Raw genomic sequence first — 19,491 nt, 5'->3', positions numbered from 1 at the left:
CTGATCTGTTTCTAGTTCACATTTCATAGATGAGTCAGTAATTGGACATCAGTATATTTTGCTCTTTTAAGAGGTTTGTTCTGAAACAGGTTATACTTAATAGGTGCTAAATCAGCATTTGCTGAATAGAAGACTTTAGTATGATTGTTAATCAAGCTATTTTATGAAGCTAGAAATCAGGGCTCTGAATTTGTTACTTAGTTTATTTCTGTTCATTAGTCAGCCTTTAAACATTAAGAATAACTGTTTTCTGTATTGTAAAAGACACCTTTAATTCACCAAAAATCACATGAAATTTCTATTCCCTTTAAAACAAGTAAATCATATGGCAGATTACTACTGAGTTTTGACCTCACCCTTTTCATCTCTCTAAAATCAGTAAAACACATTTAAATATATCCTTATTGTAAAAAATACAAACTCCGTTTCTTGTTCAGACATGGCTTCTGGTCCTGATTCTGAATTCTCAGAGCACCCATTTCCTCATTTCTAAGACTAGTCTCCCTGTGGATGCATTTCTGGTCTCCTTTTTAACTCTATGGTGGTTTATTTTTGTGCATGTTTTATTTACTTCTTTAGATCTTTGTTTTCAGAAGTATTTATAATGGCTCACCCCCTGGAATACACCTCCACGGCCTCTTCGACCTTCCTTAATCCTAATGTAACATGTACTGATCAGGATAGGCTAGACCATGTTACAGCAACAGCTCCTCTAACCTCAGTGCATTAAAGCAGCGCAGTTTATTTCATGCGCCCACGGTTGGTCTGCCCATTGTATGTGGTCTGGGAACTTTACTCATTCCGGGACCAAGGCCTTCAAAGTAGCCGCCATGTGGAGCTCTGCAGGTTCTGTAGCAGAGCTGAGAGAGAATAGCTGAATCATACACTGTCTTTGAATTCCTCCACCTAGGAGTAAACACACGTCATGTTCGTTCATACGACGTTGGCCAAAGCAAGTCATATGGCCACACCTAACTTCAGGGGGCGGGAAGAGCTCTCTCACAGTGTGGCCGGGTTGTGGGAAGACACAGGAGTATTTGGCAAACAGCTCTTGTGACCATCCATCATGTTTTAAATCAAATGTTAACTTCTGGTAGAAGTATAAATCAGCACTACATTTATGGAGGGCAATTTGCAAACATATCAAAAGCCCCAGAAATATGTTACCATTTGATTTAGTAGTTCAGTTTTAGGAAATTATCAAACAGATACACAAAGACGTACATTGAATAATTCATTCTTTGAATTGAATATCTACTGTGTGCTGGGGAGCTGACATGGTCTGTACCTTTGTGCAGCTGTTTGCAAGAGAGGGGAGACACGGTACCAGAGAGAATTTCAATGAAACAGGCTGAGTGCTGTGGTGGGCAAGTAGGGGGCGGGCTGAGTGCGCACAGGAAAATGTCTTGCGACCTCTTTTACAGCTGTGTAAAATCTGCTCTTCACCCCCACCTCCACTGAGTTTTTAATTTCAGTGTTTGTAGTTTTTTATTTCTTGAAAAGTTCTCCTTCAAATGTACTGAGTTGCTTTTCGTAGTTTTCTATCTCTGAAGTACTTTCAGGCTTATCTTTTATGAAGAAATTGTTTTCTCAAATTGTGACATCATTTTGAATGCCTACAAATCTTTTGATAATAAAAATTAAAAGTTACATGGTTATAATTTACAATATTAAATTTTACCAATCTTCACAGGGGGGAAAAACACGATCCAGATTGCAACATTAAAAAGTTTGCTCATAGTGGGTATCATAAGGTGATACATAAATGATAAGATTTGAGTGAGGGTGTTGGGATTATGGCATTTAAAAATTTTTTTTGAAACTGTCTGTAATGTTATTTCATGGTTTTTAGAGTGGAAGAGATTAGACTCACCAGATCAGCTTAAAAACTCAGTAAAAGTGATGATATTAATGAAGAAAAATTAATATCAATGGAGAGTTTTTGAGAACTTCCACAGTTGCTTTGTCTTTTAAAAAGCTCTGATTTGCAACCATCAATTAAATAAAAATGCTAGAAGCATAAGCTTTGCCCTTTTTAATCTTGGTGATAGAACGCTTGCTGCGTCTCTCCACGCGGAGGCCAGTATAAAGAGAAGGCGCCCCTGCTCCCCACCTTCCTTCTCCCCTCATCCTTTCTTCTTCCTCGTTTCAGTCAGGGCCACCTCACGCCAGGAGTGGGAGCAGAGTGAAGGAGGCACAAGTCTTTTAGAATTAGGAAGGAGGAAGAAGATAAAGAGGGACACACTGACTTTTATTTTGGCAGAGTATTTTTCGGTAGCAAGTAGCATGCTGACAGGCAAAGGAAATCAGGCTTGTTGAACCAAAGGTATTTAGCATAAAAAAGATTGTAATGCTTCTAAAATTTTTTCTTTTAGGAAGAAGAAAGGCGTATGGCATCTGTTGTGGCCAAAAAAGAGGAAGAGAAGAAGCGGGAAAGTCAGAAGCAGTCTTTGCTTAAGGTACTTTCTCTGACGCCCGCAGGTGTGTGTGCGCACGCGCTCCCCGCGCTGACGCGCCCCAGCTGGTCAGCTAGAAAAGCCGTTTTCAAACGTTGCCAATTTTTCCTTTCAGTGGAATGTTTTTTAAATAAACAAGCATCCTTAAAACTTTTATAAGTTACTACCTATAAATAAACCTGTACTTCTGAAATACGGTGTAATGTGCATTATAAAACACGTGCAAAAGCTAGACATTTTGAAAGGAGGAGATAAAAAATAAATGTAACAGAAGTTACCATTTTTCCCACCCCAGGACATCCCCTTTTGTGTCCTCACGGCATGTGCACTTCTTTCTGGAAACCCCTGGGATAGACTGCCATCTCTACTAATACTTTAATGAGCTCTGCTACGTGGGGTTTTTAAATGATGACTTTTTAAATTTAAAAACTTCCTCTATTAGCTTCTCTGATACAGAGGTGGTACAGATTTTGAGGATTTAGAAATTAATTTTTTAAACTGGTGTAAAATGATTTAGTATATCAGACGTTACTTGCCTTAAAATGTTCTCTTTAATTTTTTTTTAACATCACAGAGTGTAATAAATAAGACAGCTTAACGTTTACGGTTTGTGTTACGCTTCCCACTCTGTTCTGTACTGAGGAGATCACTGAAAAATGGGCGTTACTCATTCTTGTATCATGTAGGTGCTTTTCTTTTTAAAATTAACATGGCATTCAGTATTTTAAAAATGACCGGTAGGGATACAAAGTTGTGAACGCTGGAAACGAGGGCACTCGCTGGGGTGACAGAAGAGCCGTGCACCTCGCTAGGGGTGTGGGCTGACGGGTGCACGCACCTGTCAGAACTGATCAGAAAATACACTTGGATCTGTGTGTTTCGCTTGATGAAAACTTCTCCTAAATTAACAAAAACAAAGCAAAATAAAACAAACTTGACCTCAAGCCCCCTCAGCTCCAGACGGCTGCTCCGGGAGCCATCAGGACTGTTGGTCTGCTCTGACCTCCTCACTTGCCGTTTCTCTCTGGCCGCCTGACTCCTTCCCAACTTTTGCCTGGTTTCCCTCATCCCGTTAGTTAGCTGTGCCCCAGCCCCCTCTCGACAGCTCTACCTTTTTATTGATTGATTTAGCCAAAAGGATGTTGATCTTTTTCCTATACTGGAACATCCCTAAGGGTTGGCCCAAAACTCCTTGGTTTATAGGAAATAAGTATTTTTAAACGTGTAGGAACAAGAGTTACCATTGACAAGGCTGCTGCTGTCAGATGCCTGTGTGAGTGAGTGAATGAATGAGTTAATGAATGAATAGACCGAAGCCCTCAGACCTAAAGAGGCCTTCTGTGTGAGCCCTGGAGAACGGAAGGGAGAGTCAGCAAAGAAAGTCCGCTGGCGGTTTAGCTCTGAGGCTCCCAGTGTAAGCGGAGCCAACTGTAGGCAACAGATCACACTTGGCTCCACCTTTGAGCTGAAAAGCTTTTGTTCTGCACCCAATTCAGCTGCTCGTTACCATCAATATTTTTGGAAACATGCCATTAAATATTTAGTGAACATGTTTTTTAAGTGTTTGGAAAAGTTTTATGAAGACGTCATAAAGCAGCTAAAGCTTCTCTTGAGGTCACTAAATAGGACTCTAATTATGAGGGTTATTTAGCTTTTAAAATTTTTAGTAAGAGGGAAAGAGTGGGAAATGAGGACTCCTAGCCCTAGCTCGGATTTGGGGTCATGATGTCAACGACCCTCAGCATTTGCTGGGGACTGTTTCCTGTAACAGCGCGCACTGATCATTTATAAAGGCGGGCCGGGCGCTTGTGGAGGGGCAGGAAGAGGGCGTGGACGCGCACCGTCAGCCCGGACGCTCTCCTTCCATTTTCCTTCCAGCCTTGGAAGTGAATGGAAGCGGGAGCTGTGGGATGTGCTGGTGATACTGGCGTGGTGTTGTCTGGACAATAAAGAGTAGACCGAAGGGGGCGGAAGCTGAAAGTTGGCATCTTCTAAAATAATTGTCACTTGAACACAGACTTGGCAAATTGCCATCTGGCTATAGAAACATGATTGTAACTAATATGCCAAATACATTCGTGATCTTTGAGCGTGAAATGTTCTGCCTTACTGGGCCTCTAGCCTTCCTTTTTCCTCTTTTTCTTGCTCCACAGATACCTGGAGCCCTTGCTTGGCCCCTGGCCAGCCAGTGATCCTCCTTGACCCCAGGCTGCACTCTTGTTTTAAAATATGTCTTCCTTTTTCTTGGCCCTAGTGAAAATATTCATTTTCTTAGTCAACCTGGTCTTGATCTGATTTTAATAACCCAATTAAATTAAATTGGAGACTTCACTTTAGGATTGGTGTAGGAAAGTGTTTGCATTTTCAGAGTGTCTTGTTATAAATTTGTTAACATACTCAGCGGTGTGAAATTTTGTGCCTTTTGTCTAAACACTGCTGTATCTACCTCACTAAAAATATTTATTTTTGCCAAACCCAAGTCAGCCAGAAAACCGGGCGCATGGAGCCGGCGTGGTGGGCGTCCCCCATTAACTCACTGCCCCCGCCTCTGTCAGTGTAGCCTTGGTACTGAGTAAAAGTAATGGTGTAGCTTAGATTAAGAACTGGGCTGTCCCAGTCATCTACAAACAACTGACATAGAATTCTTTAAGGTAAGATGCCTTTTTATTATAGCTCTGGGGAAAAAATTACAGTAGAATAGCAGATTCCTACTTGCTTTAGATAAGAAAGACATACATAAAATGTCAAAAAGTCTCAGAAGCATATACATATTAAGTATAACCCATTTAACAAGTGGGTTAAACAAATGGGTTAGACTAATATGAAATACCAAGCAACAGCAAAAAGAACCCATGCTAAGAACATTTTTAAATGCAGAAATAGGACTTTTCAACAGTTTAGATTTGATTAAGCTTTGCCATCGCTTTCATTGCTATTTAGTGCCATTTCTGCGTGCTAAAATTTTATATACACAAAGAAGTGGAACTAAACGTAAGTCTCGTGCATGTGTAAATGCACGGAGGGAGGGGCAGAGGACCCTCCTGACGGCCTGCAGTGGCTCCAGGGGGAGCAGGTGACGAGGGTCAGTGTCACACCGCTGGGTTCTCACTGGATGATTGTGCTCCTAGTGAAGGCAAGGAAAGTGTCTGTGTTTAGCACTCTGATTTAATGGGCATCTCATTTTAAAATCCTAACTTTTGATAATGGGTAATCTAGAAATATTTCAGCCTAGTGTAAGTTCTCTTAGCAGTGTGTATGTAATTGTTAATTTTCAGACATCGTAATTTATGCTGTGAAGCTTGGAACATTGATCAGCACCTCTTCTGCCCCCTCCCCCTCGATTATTCCTCCATATTTGTCCTAATTATTGGGTAGGAAAATTAAAATGTTAGTTTTTTCTTGCTATGTTTAAACACAAAGGCATATAAATTTCTGTCAAATTATAACTTCAAATAATGCTTAAGTCTATCATTTCTGTCAAATTAATGTTTCAAATAGTGAATTTTTAAATCTCTAGTGGAAGTAATTATTGCTTAAATGTAATTTTTTGAGGATGATGGAGCATTATTGTGGTGTTTGGATGCACAGGGTAAATACAGGGCACTTACGCTGTGTTTTAGAACATGTATCTGGTAGCTACCTTTAAGTAATAGACTCCTTTTAAAGGTGTGAGAAGTAGTGCAAACAGTATGCTCCTTGGATACTCTCTGCTACAAGAATTGCATTCTGTAATTCTTGTCATGATGGACTTTTTCGCAGGAGAAGAAGAGGTTAACCATTAACAACGTTGCCCGAAGGTGGGACCTGCAGCAACATCGAATAAGCAATATTGCTGCGGATCAAGACGGAAGAGACTCGGACTCCCCTTCTCAGGACCCCTGCCAGAACGACGGGAGCACCGTCTCTGCATTTCAGGAGGAAACAGGGTATGCGGTAGTGATCTTTCCAGATACTAGTATCTTTGAAGAACTGACTTTGGAGCAAAATGGGGAAACGTTTTACATGTAATTATTTTAAGATTGTCTTCTTAAGAAAACCTACTGAAATTAGCAGTTTAAATTTAAAAGTGAAGATGGAGATATTGAAAATACAAGCTGACCCCTAATTTAAAAATCCTCCAGTAGTTCCCCATTTTTCATAGGCAGGAACTTGAGGTTGCTTAGTGTAGCCGGGGGGCCCTCACCCACCTCCCCTGTTCTATCCCATACTGTCGGCCGCTGGATTCTCTGAGCTCAGTGAGCTCTCTCCCGCCTCAGAGCCCTTCTCCCGGAAACAGGGAAACAGCCGTGTCCTCCCCGACACCACGTCCCTGCCCTGCTTCCCTCCCCTTCCCCGGCTAACTGCATCTCAGCCTGGAGCTCTCAAATTTAAGCCTCACGTCCCCTGAAAAGCCGTTCCTGATGACTTCCTGGTGACAAGACTACATCAGATGCCTTCTTTCTCTCTCAGGACCCTGCACTCCCCCTTCTTAGCGGTTACCAGGGCCATAATTAAACACCTAGCGGGTACAGCTGTTTGACATCTCTCTTGCCCATTAGAACGCAAGCTTCTCAAGGAAAAGGATCCTGCCTGTGTTGACCTCTGTTGTTTCCTCGGCAGCTAGCACAAATCCTTACTCCTTAACCGGCGGTGTTAAGCAATTTGGCATAAGAACTAAATGATGGCTCTATAACATCTGTCTATTCCAGTAGCTCACGTCCTCTTTCTTCTATGACACGTGTCACGTTAAACGCATCCCTTGGTTCATGAGCAGATCTGAGGACACTTCCTAGACGTCACGTGTATGTCTTCCTCTCCAGAAGGCGTGCTGGAGTCAGGCCAATGAGAGGAATAGAAAACAGATACAGCTTTATAGTTTGCTTATAATTATACACAGAATTTTAAAATAAAGCCTAACAATCCGGGACGGAATGCACTTCAGTTTTGTTTCATTTGGGGAAGCACAGTTATCCAATGACCTAATCAAATTCTGAAACACATTTCAAACTAAATATAATACAGCTTTTATTTCAAGTATTTAGCCAGTGTTCTTTAAGCTTTCCATATACAAAGAATGTAATAAAGAAAGTAATTTGAGTCATTAGAGTATTTTGGGAGTTTACTTGAGTTACAGAGTTTGACATATATTTTAAAGACAAATAAAAATTTTTAGTTGCAGGATTAATTTTTATCAATTAGTGTACCTCCGTCAGCTCACCTGGGTTTCCTCATGTAGAGTTTCTCGCCTCTTTCAGCGAGAAAAATAAGGCAACAAGAATAAGGATTCTAATTAAGTGATTATTTATATAACAAGTGTGTCATTTCTGTTGCCCTGGAGCTTTGTTTAATATTATTCAGATGTCAAAATGTGATTTTACTTGGGGAGAACTATAATACTTCATAGAATTAAAACTATACCATTGGGCTTTCGATTCATGAAATACTACACAAGTCCATTCTATTTCTGATTTCTCTCTTTTTAAAAAATACGTTTTCTATCATCCTTAAGGTTTCCTAGTTCCAGGTTTACCCAAATGATCTTATAAATTTTATTCTAAAATTTTACTAAGATTTTAAAAACTATTCGTACAATATGTCAAACTTAGTTTTGAATATGGTGTCGGTGAGAGTCTAACCTGCTTTTATTTCAGGTGACCGGTCAGGTTGCCAGTAGCGTTCCTCAGTTGCGTTGTCCTCTTTGTTACTGAGATTGCCGTTTTCACTTTATCCGTTCCCATAAGTATCTGGGTGTATTTCTGGATTTTCTATTCCATTTCACTAATCTGCTGATCTGTTTTCATGCCAATACCAGACTATTTTGATTATCATAGTTTTATAGTTAAGTTTTAATGTCTAGTAGGGAACTAGCTTTTACTATTCTTTTCAGAGTTTCAATTCTCACGTACTTGTTCCTCTGTATAAACTTTAAAATAATTTCATTCAAATGGAAATGTTCAGAGACTTATTTAAATGGCATTTAAGTTGTTTATTTCAGAGGGATTGACATTCTTAAGATAATAACTCATCATTTTAAAAATCATGGTACATCCATTTTTTCAGGTCTTGTTTGTATTGTAGAGGGCTAACTGGAGAAGTGTTGAAATACTGAAGGAAAATTCTGGGGAGCTAAAGGTGGTTACAGACCATGAAACTGTAGCAACTGTAGTCTGAGCTGTTGAGTGTGTATTCCAGGGGCACAGGGTGGCGAGGTTTATCAGTAGAGACACTAAATGCCTTATAAAGAAAAAAGAGATAAAGGATCAAAGATAAGAAATAAAAAATTCAAGTATAATGACAAAAGAAAGAGGTGATGGGTCATATGGTTTAGGCTAGGTTTTTAAAGAATTAAAAAACAGAAGGTTGCCAATGGATTGGGTGAAATTTTAGTATTTCTGGGACAGAAATCTAGATGAAATTAAAGATGAGAAGTATATAAAATAAGAGGGTTAATAGTGAGCTGGAATAATGGGAACTTGCGGCCAGATTAAGTTTTTGAAGTTGAAGATTTTAGAGGTGGGCCGAGTCTAAGTCGTGGCAGCGTAAGAGCGGTGCGGAGGCCACGCTGGCCCTGGGAGCGGGCTGTTGGAGACGGGACGTGAGGGTTGTCAGGGGAGAGGAGATCGGCTGAAACTAGCGCTGCAGACAGTGAAGTTCCTGACGGCTGAGCTGGGCGTGGAACCAGGGACAAGTTGTCCGGCCGTGACCAGCCCCGTCTCCTTCCAGTCTCAGCCACGCATCCCAAGCTCTTGTCACGGGGACGCTTGCTGCTTAAGTTGTGCTCGTGCTGGTAACAGCAGTCACTGCGGGGGCTTCTCCGAGTTCTTTTCCCCCAGTGTAGTCTCATTGTTTTCTCTCGGCCCAGTGTTTACAGTTCATCGTGTTACATCGTATTGCTAGTAGCCTTTGCTTTTCACTTGCGTTGTGCATCTCTCATACTCTCGAGTATTTCCATCTTCTCAACCTCTAGACGGTAGATTCCTCAGATTTGGGTCCTTTTCCCACTGAACTGCAGTGCCTCTCTGCCTGTTTTATTGGCAGGGGGAGAAGGAGGTGGTAGGGTCCTTTTGCAGATCTTCAGTTAATGCCCCACCCTGTGTTGGTCCCACTTCTCACTCCCGTCTTCCATCATGTCTCTGTTCTTTTCTTTCCCAACTTCTGCCGGGCAGCTTGGCTACCACCTTTGTTCTTGTCTCCAGTGTGTCTTCAGACCTACAGCCTCCTTTGTCCTTCTTCCTCACTCAAATATTTTCACTTTCTGCCTTCTAGAAATTTGCTGAAACTTCTCACTGAAGTTGTCCCCTTCCCTCTGTACTTGCTGCTGCCATGGGTTTGCACCACTTCAGTTACTTTGTTAGGGTCTTTCAGGGAGAAGTTTCACACACACGTGTGAAGCTCGGTCTGTCTGCTCTTTTATCTGAAAGCACAGAGTGAAACATTTTAAATATTAGAAGTTGTATTACTACATTCTCTGTAAGTCTTTAAAAATGTAATTTAATTTCATCCTTCAGGAATGATACAAGCCTGGCTCTTTCTGAAAGTTGAAAGCTAGTCAGAGGGCCACAAAGTCTCTTCCTTAGGGGTCCAATTTGTTTTTTAATGCTACATAAGATTTCCCATTTTTAACAATCCCATTTATGGTCTTTAGTGTTTTGTAATGCCAAAAAAGTGGCTAATTCTTGTGTTACAATGTCTAAGACCTTTGACTTATGAGTGTGTAACTGAATGCCTGGAAATAAGTATCCATGAAAAAATTACAGGCACATAAAGGGGAGAAATTCTGCAAAACTTGGGCATATCCTATTAATGACTTCACTGTTCACTGTACTTGGGGCAGCTCTGCAGTAAAATGACGTGTCGCAGGTTTCTGTCCCCTGCCAGAAACGGGAAGGTACTTGCCGTAGTGTTTTCTTTGCTTACATTGGATGCATGCAGTGAAGCTGGTTTATTTTTGGCCATTTCCTGTCTATGAACACTGGGGTATTTTAGCCAACACTACCATAATGAAATACAATGTATAAAATAAATTTCCACACCTGTGAGTGTCGTAATAGAAATTCATAAAGTACATCGCTGTACGAATCAGCACCACTTGCTCGTTGGGAAAAGAATCTTCCGAAATGTTCTCAGTCTTTCTGTTCTAGCCTGTAACGGACCCATGATCCTCGGAAATACTGTCCTTCTTCCATTTAGGCATCGAAGAGTGTATTTTCCATTTAACCTGGCGTTCAGGGACCGTTGCTTTATTGCATTAAGTTAATCGCCCTGTCTCTTCTTAGAGTCCTCTGCTAATCAAGAAGGCAGAGAACATTTTTCTGATTTATTCTTATGTAAAGATTGAGTTGGATAAATGAAATTTGGACTTGGAATTAACTACTAAAGATCTTGAAGAGAATTTCTATTTGATGGCAGGCTGCCTACAGTTATGTAAATAATATGAGTTGGGAAATATACGTGGGTGTGCACTGGGCTTCATGGGAAAACAGAGTTTAAAGCATTGATCCTCCATAGAGGAATACCACGTTCCTTAGAGCATACATTTACACGAGACAGGGGTAGGAGCTGGACCAGGAGACCCAGGCACCTCCTCTGAACCCCTGGCTCCTCCCTCTCCTTCATTCCCCACGGTCACTAAGTCCTACTTTTATGGTCAATTAAGTACCTGGTGTATTTGTGTTCTCCTCATTTGCTGGTACACATCCCTGAAGTGTACTGAACTGAGTGTGAGATCCGGTTTAGAGTATTATTTCTAGTCTTCATAACAGCTCTGAAAAAACAGGTGTTACAGTCACCATTTTACACACGAGGAAACTGAAACTACAAAGAAATTAAATCATTTGCCCCCAAAGTCCTCTGTTTATTAATGGCAGATGTGGGATTTGAACTAAGCTCTGTCTGATTTTCTTGCCATTTGTTCATTCATCTGCCGCCTTTTTTGTGACGGTCTTACACGGTCTAGGTGACGCTGCTGCCTGGTCTTCCTACTAATCTCCCCCAACCCAGCCTCTCCCTGCTCCACCCTCCACAAAGGTGACCAGCACACCTGTCTTTAGTGGGTCCTTGAGGGCAGAGAACACATCTTATTTATCAACGTGCATGACACATTGGACGTGCTTTCAAACTTGCATTGAATACGGTCCTAATTCTTTTTTATTTAAAAGTCTCCTTCTGCTTCTCAACCTTACAGGATAAAATCTGCCTTTTCAGCTTCATCTTCAGCTGCTACCCGCCATGTGTTTTAGTGCTGCAGTCCTGTTCCTCAGTGCTCCAGCCGTGTTGGAAGTGTCCTTAACTGAATATGTTATATATGATTAGGCTCCTGTGCCTTTCTTCATTATATTTTTTACCTTAAGTGTGCTTCCTTCTTCTCCTGCTTTTTTTAAATGGAAGTGTAGTCAGTTTACGATGTTGTGTTAATTTCTGGTGTACAGTCTAGTTATTCACATAAATGTATTCCTTGTCATACTCTTCTTCATTACAGGCCATTGCAAGGTATTGAGTACAGCTCCCTGTGCTCTGCCGTAGGGCTGCCTCCTACTTCTGATGACATTCTACTGTTCATCCTTCAGGGGCCAGTTCAGATACTACCTCCCTTTGAAACCTGACTTCTCCCCACCCCAAGAAGACTTGGTCATTCCTTCCTCTGCATTTCCATAGCATATTGTTTAAATATTCATTGTATGACAGTAAGCATCTTATATTAGAGTTAATGTATGTATTTATCTTGCTTTCCACTCTCCATCCAGGTTGGGAGCCCTTCAGGGACAAAGCAGTATGACTTTATCTTTCTATCCCCAATGCCTGCCCCAATGCCTGACACGTAACAAACTCCCCAGATTAATGTTTGTTTAATGAGGTTGAAATCATTTCAGTTTAGGAATTATATCCCATGCGTTTATTAATTTAACTTCAGAGTATGATTAGAGTAGTTATATTTCTGGGACCATAGCCCAGAATAAAAGTGAAGAAATTTTTGATACATCCAAGAACTTGCACCTGACGTCTGTGTCGATTGTCCTTATCGATACAGGCGCGCTGGTTACCTGCGGCGGAGTTCTTAGGACAGTGCCCTGTGTACAGTGGGCTTTCAGCAAGTGTTTGGTGCATAAATGAGTGAATGAACAAACGCAGTAATACGGTGCGTGTTTGACTAAAGAGCTGCGGACGCATCTCCCAGCCGCACGAGGAAAACGCGAAGGAGGAGCCCCAGCGTGTCAACGTAGCGAGGAGACCGCCGGGCGACTTCCTGTGGAAGTCAGAGCACACCTTCCCTGAGGGGCAGGCTCCTCTGCTCCAGACTGGCCCGAGCTTGAGGCTGCCCTCGGCCCTCAGTCAGAAAACACCTGAGATGGGTTTCGTCTTGTACGGCTGTTTGACGGGTGCTTTGTTTCCTCTTGAGGAGGGCGGACCTGTCCGCCGCCCGGCAGCTTGCCCTTTGTCTTTGCTGAGTGTCCATGCGGGGTCTGTGCGAGCTGGAAGCCACTTCCGCTTTGCGTTGTAACTGTGTTACTGTTGCTGAGGCTAGGTTCGCTTATTATTTCACTTACTTTCCTGACCATTTGCTTAACAAACCTTTAAACAAAATAAATAATCCTTTTGTATGATAAACATTTTATTTTGTAGTTTATAGTCTTAAACTTTTCATCATATGGAAAAGGTAAACAAGATGCTTCCAAAGGTAGGATTTAAAACAACACGACTTCCCGGAGGATTTATTCGTGTTTTTGGTACATCGCTCTGATTCCCCATCATTTTTATGTTAAAACAAACTTCTTTTGTTGGGAGCCATGACATCCGGCGTCACTGCATCACCTGGCTGACTGTTCTTGCCTTGACTTTACTTCTTTATTATTGTCTCTGCCTCACCTGCAAAACCTTCTTATTAACCTTTATTCTGTGTCTGTATCACTGATTCTGCCCCTTTGCTGAAACCAGAGTTTATGGTTGGAACACCTTTCTTAAGATTCCGTGGAGACTCATAAGAAACTTCATAACTGTCTCATTTCATTAATTCATTGAAGAGACGTTTACTGAGCACAGCCTGTGCCACCAGCTGTGCCAGACGAAGGCTGAGCCCTCAAGGAGCCAGTGTTTAGGGAGAGAGGCAGGTGACGAGGGCCTGCGGCGCAGCGTGGGGAGGGCTGTGCTAGTGGCGTGTATGCTTTTCATCAAGGCTTCTTTATTTCAGTGGCACTGGAATGCAACTCCCGTCCTTCACCCTAGCCTGCACAGCTCACAGCGTGCAATATAACGAACTCTTAATTCTCATCTCGATTCTCATCTCAGCTCTTACTTTTATAGGACTGTCATCTCCGATTACTCACACACCACTGCTCGCTGAATGTGTGGTGACTGTCGGTGATAATCATTGTCTTGGGCACTACTCTGGCAGGCACCAAGCCTGTCTGTATTTTTTCGGTTGCGTATTCACTTAAGAGTGGATTGATGTTATCACCCAGCTTCTTACTGTGTAGACAGATGTGTCACATGTTAACTGGTGCCATTGAAGTAAGTACGTGAAGTCTAGTAAAGCATGATAAACCCACAGGGTGGAGGATTGTCAGTCTTTCCTGCCACATCAGCATCATAAAACTTTTGAAGATCTGTCATAATGCAGTCAATTACATTGTGAAAAGCTCATTACTAGGTTCCAGAGCCTCCAAAGATGAAAAAATACAGGGATTAAGCCCGAGGGACTTAGTATCTGACAGAGGAGGCAAAACTGTAAACATGTCATTACGCCTGAGTACGAGGAGTGATGCATTTGAGGAGTTACAACATTCCATAGGAGCATGAAGGAGGGCAAAGCACTGACACAGCTGGGAGCAAATGCGTACTGTCTGAAAGCAAAATCCCAGAACAAGCAAAAACCGAGCGTTGTTTGAGTTTTGAGATTGGATAGAACAAATACTTATGTCTCTATCCTCCAAGCAGAAAATCTGAGTTGGATCGAGCTTGCTTTTCTTCAGAGAGCCATCTCTCAGGTGCCTTGTACGGAAAATGTGGCTCTGCTTTGAAAACAGCAACGTACTCGACAGTTTGTGAAGCGAGTTTGTGTATCTTTTGTATGGAGTAAATGCGGGTGGTTCTCATCGTTTCTTATTTCAGAACGGGGAGGAAATCTTCTAGATTTTACTGCCTGTAACTGTAGTGTTTATACACTTGTAAAATTTCAAACAACGCTGAGATACTGAAAAATAGAAAAGTCAAAGTTACCCCTTAATCCAGCTTCTGGGAGGGAAACTGTTGCTTCCAGTTACTATATGAATTCCCAAGTGTTTTACAAACGTAGTTTTACATTACATGGTTCTTGCTATAGAAATATTTTATTTTATAAAATCCAGGCTTTTTTTTTTCCAGCCAGACAGTGGAATATTCTATAGATTAAGAAAAACTGTTTGTTTTAACGTGAAAAGGTATCCATGATATACGAAATGGATTGTTTAAAAACTAAATAGAGTATCAGTTATTTTTCATTGCTGTGAATAATTTGGGTTTCATAGTGGTGTTTTTTTGTTCACATGCACTTCTTTTTGAATTAAAATTTGTGACTAGAAGACAAAACTTGCAGATGCTCTATGGAAAATGAATCTTTGGTGCTCTGGGTTTAGTTATTGAAATGAAAAACAAATGACTTAAATTTCAAATACCTTTTCAACAGGTCTTTATAATCTCTTCCTTACTTTGCATCATGAGACTTTCGTTTAAAAGTGTGTATTGGGTTTCCCAGGTCTCTGGACTCAGGGCTCACCAGTGCTTTGCAGGGCCTGTCGGTCACGGACACACACCTCGTGGAGGTGGACGGGGACACGCTGTCCCTGTACGGCTCAGGGGCGCTGGAGTGTCTGGATCGGAACTGGAGCGTGCAGACAGCGGGAATGGTGACAACGGTGTCCTTCACTTTCATAGAATTTGATGAAATCGTCCAAGTGCTCCCCAAATTAAAGCTGAAGTTTCCTAATTCCCTGGTAAACACTTCCTTTTAGTATGTATTTGAATTGCTCTCGGTCATGACTTGTGTGTTCAGGCCAAAGAACTGTTTTCAGCTTTATTTACATAGTTTCTGTCTGGCAGGGAGACTAACTTCTTGTGTTGGTTTTCTGAACCTGGGATTTAAACTAAGATTCGTACATAGCCTTATAGTCTTCTGCTAATGGAAATGATTTCTCTAGAAAATGCTTCTTTATGGAGTATAAAGGGCTAGTATAATTTTTCTCAAATTATATATTTCAACTTTGTAAAGCATTCAACAGGACCTCTCTTAACTCTATATTATATATTCATCTATTATACCTGGCATTAATGGGACATTCATATTTACTTATAATGTTACAGTAGTTCCCTAGTAACATTTAAAATAATTTTAATAGCTCATTAAAATTGCTTTGAGATACTGCTTTTTTCAATTATGGTATTATCATGTTATTTATTGGTATGCATTTGCAGAAGCTGTGATTTCCATAATGAGTTCTCTCTTGAGTTTTTAGTATCATTGTTTATCTCTGTTAGACAGTGATTTCCCTCACCTGCTCTTTTATAGTGTTTTTTTTTTCTTTTGTTATCCTTCCCAAAGAAGATAGAAGTAGAGACAGTATGTTTAGAAAAATTTATCCAGATTCACAGATGGAACACTTAGTATTTCAGTTTTAGCGATTTTATTTTCTGGTAGCCAGTTTACGTAGCCTCCATAGTAACTACCAAGGTAAAGGTAGTAATAGGTAACTAGTTCTCCTCAGAAGCACTCTGAGCCCTGTATTCATACAGTTCTGAAAATTTCATTTCTAATCTTTCCTTTGTAGGTTTAATCTCAGTGTAAAGCATGTGAAATGACTGTAATGCCTCAAAGAGTTTGAATTATTGTATATTTATATAATTTTTAAGAATCTTAGTTTGTTAATAATTAGAGGGATATCCTTTGCAGAAGGGAAGTCACTTTGAGTCCAACACGGGAGGGATTACTGCATTTCATCAATAATGATACGTTAGATGGATTAAAGTTGTGTGAGCTTAGCACATTCAGTGGGTTTAATTGTAATTAAAACCACATTAGCTAAGCCTGAAGTTTCAGATTTATTTGGGGAACGATCAGTGAAGCTCTAATGTTAATAGTTTAAGATGGTAAAACTCAGTGTTCAGCTCTGTTTTGTGTTCTATTATTACAGCACCTTAAGTTCAAGGAGACAAACCTTGTAATGCTGCAGCAGTTTAATGCCCTGGCGCAACTCCGTCGCGTCGACCAGTTGACAGTTGATCCTCAAGGAAATCCAGTTGTCAGTTTTATCCTCTGGAAATACTATGTCCTGTTCAGGCTGAGCCATTTTAGTATGCAGAAAATAAATGGAACAGAGGTAAGCTAACCACTAAGTCAACTCTAGAATTAAAATGTTCCGTTTTAGGGGAAATAGTCATAAAAGTGGTCAGGAATTTATGTAACCATGATAGAACTTTTGAGAAATAATTTAAAATGTCAAAAAGCTAAAAATCTATCCAAAAACTTTTTAGGCACCAGACAGATTTCGAAAATGAAATAGTCACCAGGTCGTGGTGAATAGTAAATTCTTTTTGTATTGTTTGTAACTATTCAGAGAAGCAAAGTGTTGGTAGGATGGTAGTTTAAAATAATAAAAAAAGAGAACACTTCTGTAAGTGATGGGATCTTTGTGCTTCTCAAAGTGCGGTGCAGACTGGCACGCGAGAGGCGCGGGGAAGGGACGCTGAGTGTCGGGTAATGAGGGTTGTGGTGGAGGAGGGAAGAATCACGTGGGGAAAGAGAACATCCACAGGAAAGGAGGGTGATTTTGTTTTAAAAAAGAAGAGATGAGAAGGAGAAATAAGCAAAGAGGAATGACAGAAGAAGAGGAAGTAAAGACACGTGGAAAAGAAATGACACAACTGTAAAGAAACATTTCGACTGCTTTGTTACTAGCTTGCAAAGCTGCTTGTGGCGTATCTGCACTGTGTAAGTCTGGCCTGGAGCCTGGAAACTGGAAAACTATTAGTGAAGAGTTATTTTTCAGATTGATTCTGCTGAGCGTGTCACAGGGGTAGTGCCCCAGCTAGCCAAAGATCATGTTCTCTCTAAACATCACTCTGAAAGAAGAGGCAAACTGTGCCTTTCCCTCTACTGTGGAATTCCCAAACTGAATTTAAACAATCCTCCAAAAAAATCTTTAATATACTAACGTATTATTGTGATGATCTCTTAAAATTCAAGCCTCCTTGTTGTAAGATGAACTGTAATCAACTTTGCTAGCATGGTGGTAATAGCAACTGTATTTCCCTGCAGCTGATACACTGCGAGTAACTCTGACCTGAAACTCCAAAAATCCAGCATACCGTTAGACTGGCGGTCTCTGGTCTCAGTGCACCAGAGCCTTGTGAAATTTACGTCAGCCGTTGGGGGCCTGTGACCACAGTGTCAGCCATCCGTTGACGATACAGGCAAACCTGGAATCTCCTGATGACTAATCTCTCAACTGGTTCTCAAGAGACTGGGTTCAGTTTTGTGTCCTCTTGTGTCCCCTCTTGGCACTTCCCCAGAGAGGCTGTGAGTCACTGGTCAGGTCTAACAGTTAGTTCCAAAGTTTGCAAAGCCAGCCTGGACTGAACGGAGAGTGGTGGTTTTGCCTACAGGTGGGTCATCCTCCCTCATTCATGGCCAACCGCTATCTCAGTTAACCCCAAATAGTGGATTTATCCGAAGGTCAGCCACTAGTAGAGGTGTACTAAGTATTACAGGACCTTGAAACAGGAAGGAGCAGAACAACGTAATTATGTGAAGTAGAGAAGGGCGGAAAAGAGCCAGTATGATTTATTCTGATTTAAAGTTCTGAAAATGTCAATGCCAGGGATACTTGACCCTTTACTAAAAGACCTAAAATAAAACTGCTTATCCCATCCTTCACGATATATAATAGTGTGACACTGTGCTTCTACTTCTCTTTGTGTGGGAGAGAATGGTATTGCTTGAGGTAGAATTAAGCTGAATTATGAGCACTAGGGAGAAAAGACGGAGCAGTGGCCTGCGCTGGCCACTAGGTGACTATCTTAGACCAAACAACCTAGTTGTCAGCTGAAGGAAGGACTCCAGGGAGCCGCAGCCTCGTTAACTATGAAGGTCTAGAGAAGGGGAGAGAGTGAGCCAGTCTGTCCGGCTCCATGTGTGCAAGGTGCTCCTGAGTTACAGGTTTGTCTTCCAGAAATGCTCATAAAGTGTGCTACAGCTAGCGTTAAGAATATTGTTTAGGGGGAGGGCACAGCTCAGTGGTGGAGCGCCTGCTTAGCATGCATGAGGTCCTGGGTTCAATCCCCAGCACCTCCATTCAAACAAATAAATAATTACCTCCCCCTAAAAAAATAATTTTTAAAAAAAGATGTATTTTTTTTTTAAAGACCTCAGATGTGACAATGCCAGGGTTTCTCAGCCTCAGCTCTGTTGACAGTTTGGGCCAGAGAATTCTTTGCTCTAGGACCCCTCCAGCAGTTGTGATAACCACAAATGTCTCCAGACATCGCCGAATGTTCCCCCGGTTGGGAACCAGTGAATTACACAGACAAACTAATAGTATTTAAAACGCAGGCAACCTTACTTTATATTAAAAATATGCCCAGATACTAGTACAAGCCCTGCTTTTAGCAGCTTTTGGTTAACAGAGGAATGAGCCCCCACAAGGACAGATTATTCCTCGTGGGGAGAAAGGTGGGCGTGACTTTAGAATGAATAGGAGTGTCCTTCCTGCTCCAGCGCTCATGCCCTCAGGCAGGGACAGAATTGTCCTTTTAGAGCAAGGTGTAAACACCTTGGCTTACCTTGGGCACATTATGAAAGTTAAGCAATTCCATTGATACTTGAGAACTTTTCCCCCTAAATCGTTCTACTCTAAGAAGCCATAGGATTTCTGGAAAAAAAAATTCATTAAGAATTTAAGGTATCTGAAGTAGAATTCTCACAAAACACGGCTTCTAAGTCAGAGTTAACTCGGCACCTCCCAGCCATCCTGTGTCACCTCAAGCCACATCTGTACGTCTTCGTTCTACTCAAGCTCGGGGAGAGAAAAAC

At 41.3% G+C, this 19,491-nt stretch overlaps 1 protein-coding gene across 2 annotated transcripts in view; it reads left to right on the top strand.

The window, feature by feature from the left end:
• Window positions 1-19,491, top strand: part of LRRC49 (leucine rich repeat containing 49) — a 102,964-nt gene that overhangs the window by 67,191 nt on the left and 16,282 nt on the right. For both annotated transcript variants that reach the window (XM_010977939.3, XM_010977940.3), the window contains 4 exons: window positions 2,376-2,459; window positions 6,216-6,382; window positions 15,163-15,400; window positions 16,595-16,780. In XM_010977939.3, coding sequence (XP_010976241.1) covers window positions 2,376-2,459; window positions 6,216-6,382; window positions 15,163-15,400; window positions 16,595-16,780 — 675 coding nt within the window. The remainder of the gene's footprint in view (window positions 1-2,375; window positions 2,460-6,215; window positions 6,383-15,162; window positions 15,401-16,594; window positions 16,781-19,491) is intronic.

The sequence above is a fragment of the Camelus dromedarius genome, chromosome 29, assembly GCF_036321535.1.
Source record: "Camelus dromedarius isolate mCamDro1 chromosome 29, mCamDro1.pat, whole genome shotgun sequence".
Classification (NCBI taxonomy): domain Eukaryota; kingdom Metazoa; phylum Chordata; class Mammalia; order Artiodactyla; family Camelidae; genus Camelus; species Camelus dromedarius.
Note: the sequence above shows the minus strand (reverse complement) of the source record. Positions and strands in the feature narration are given on the sequence as shown.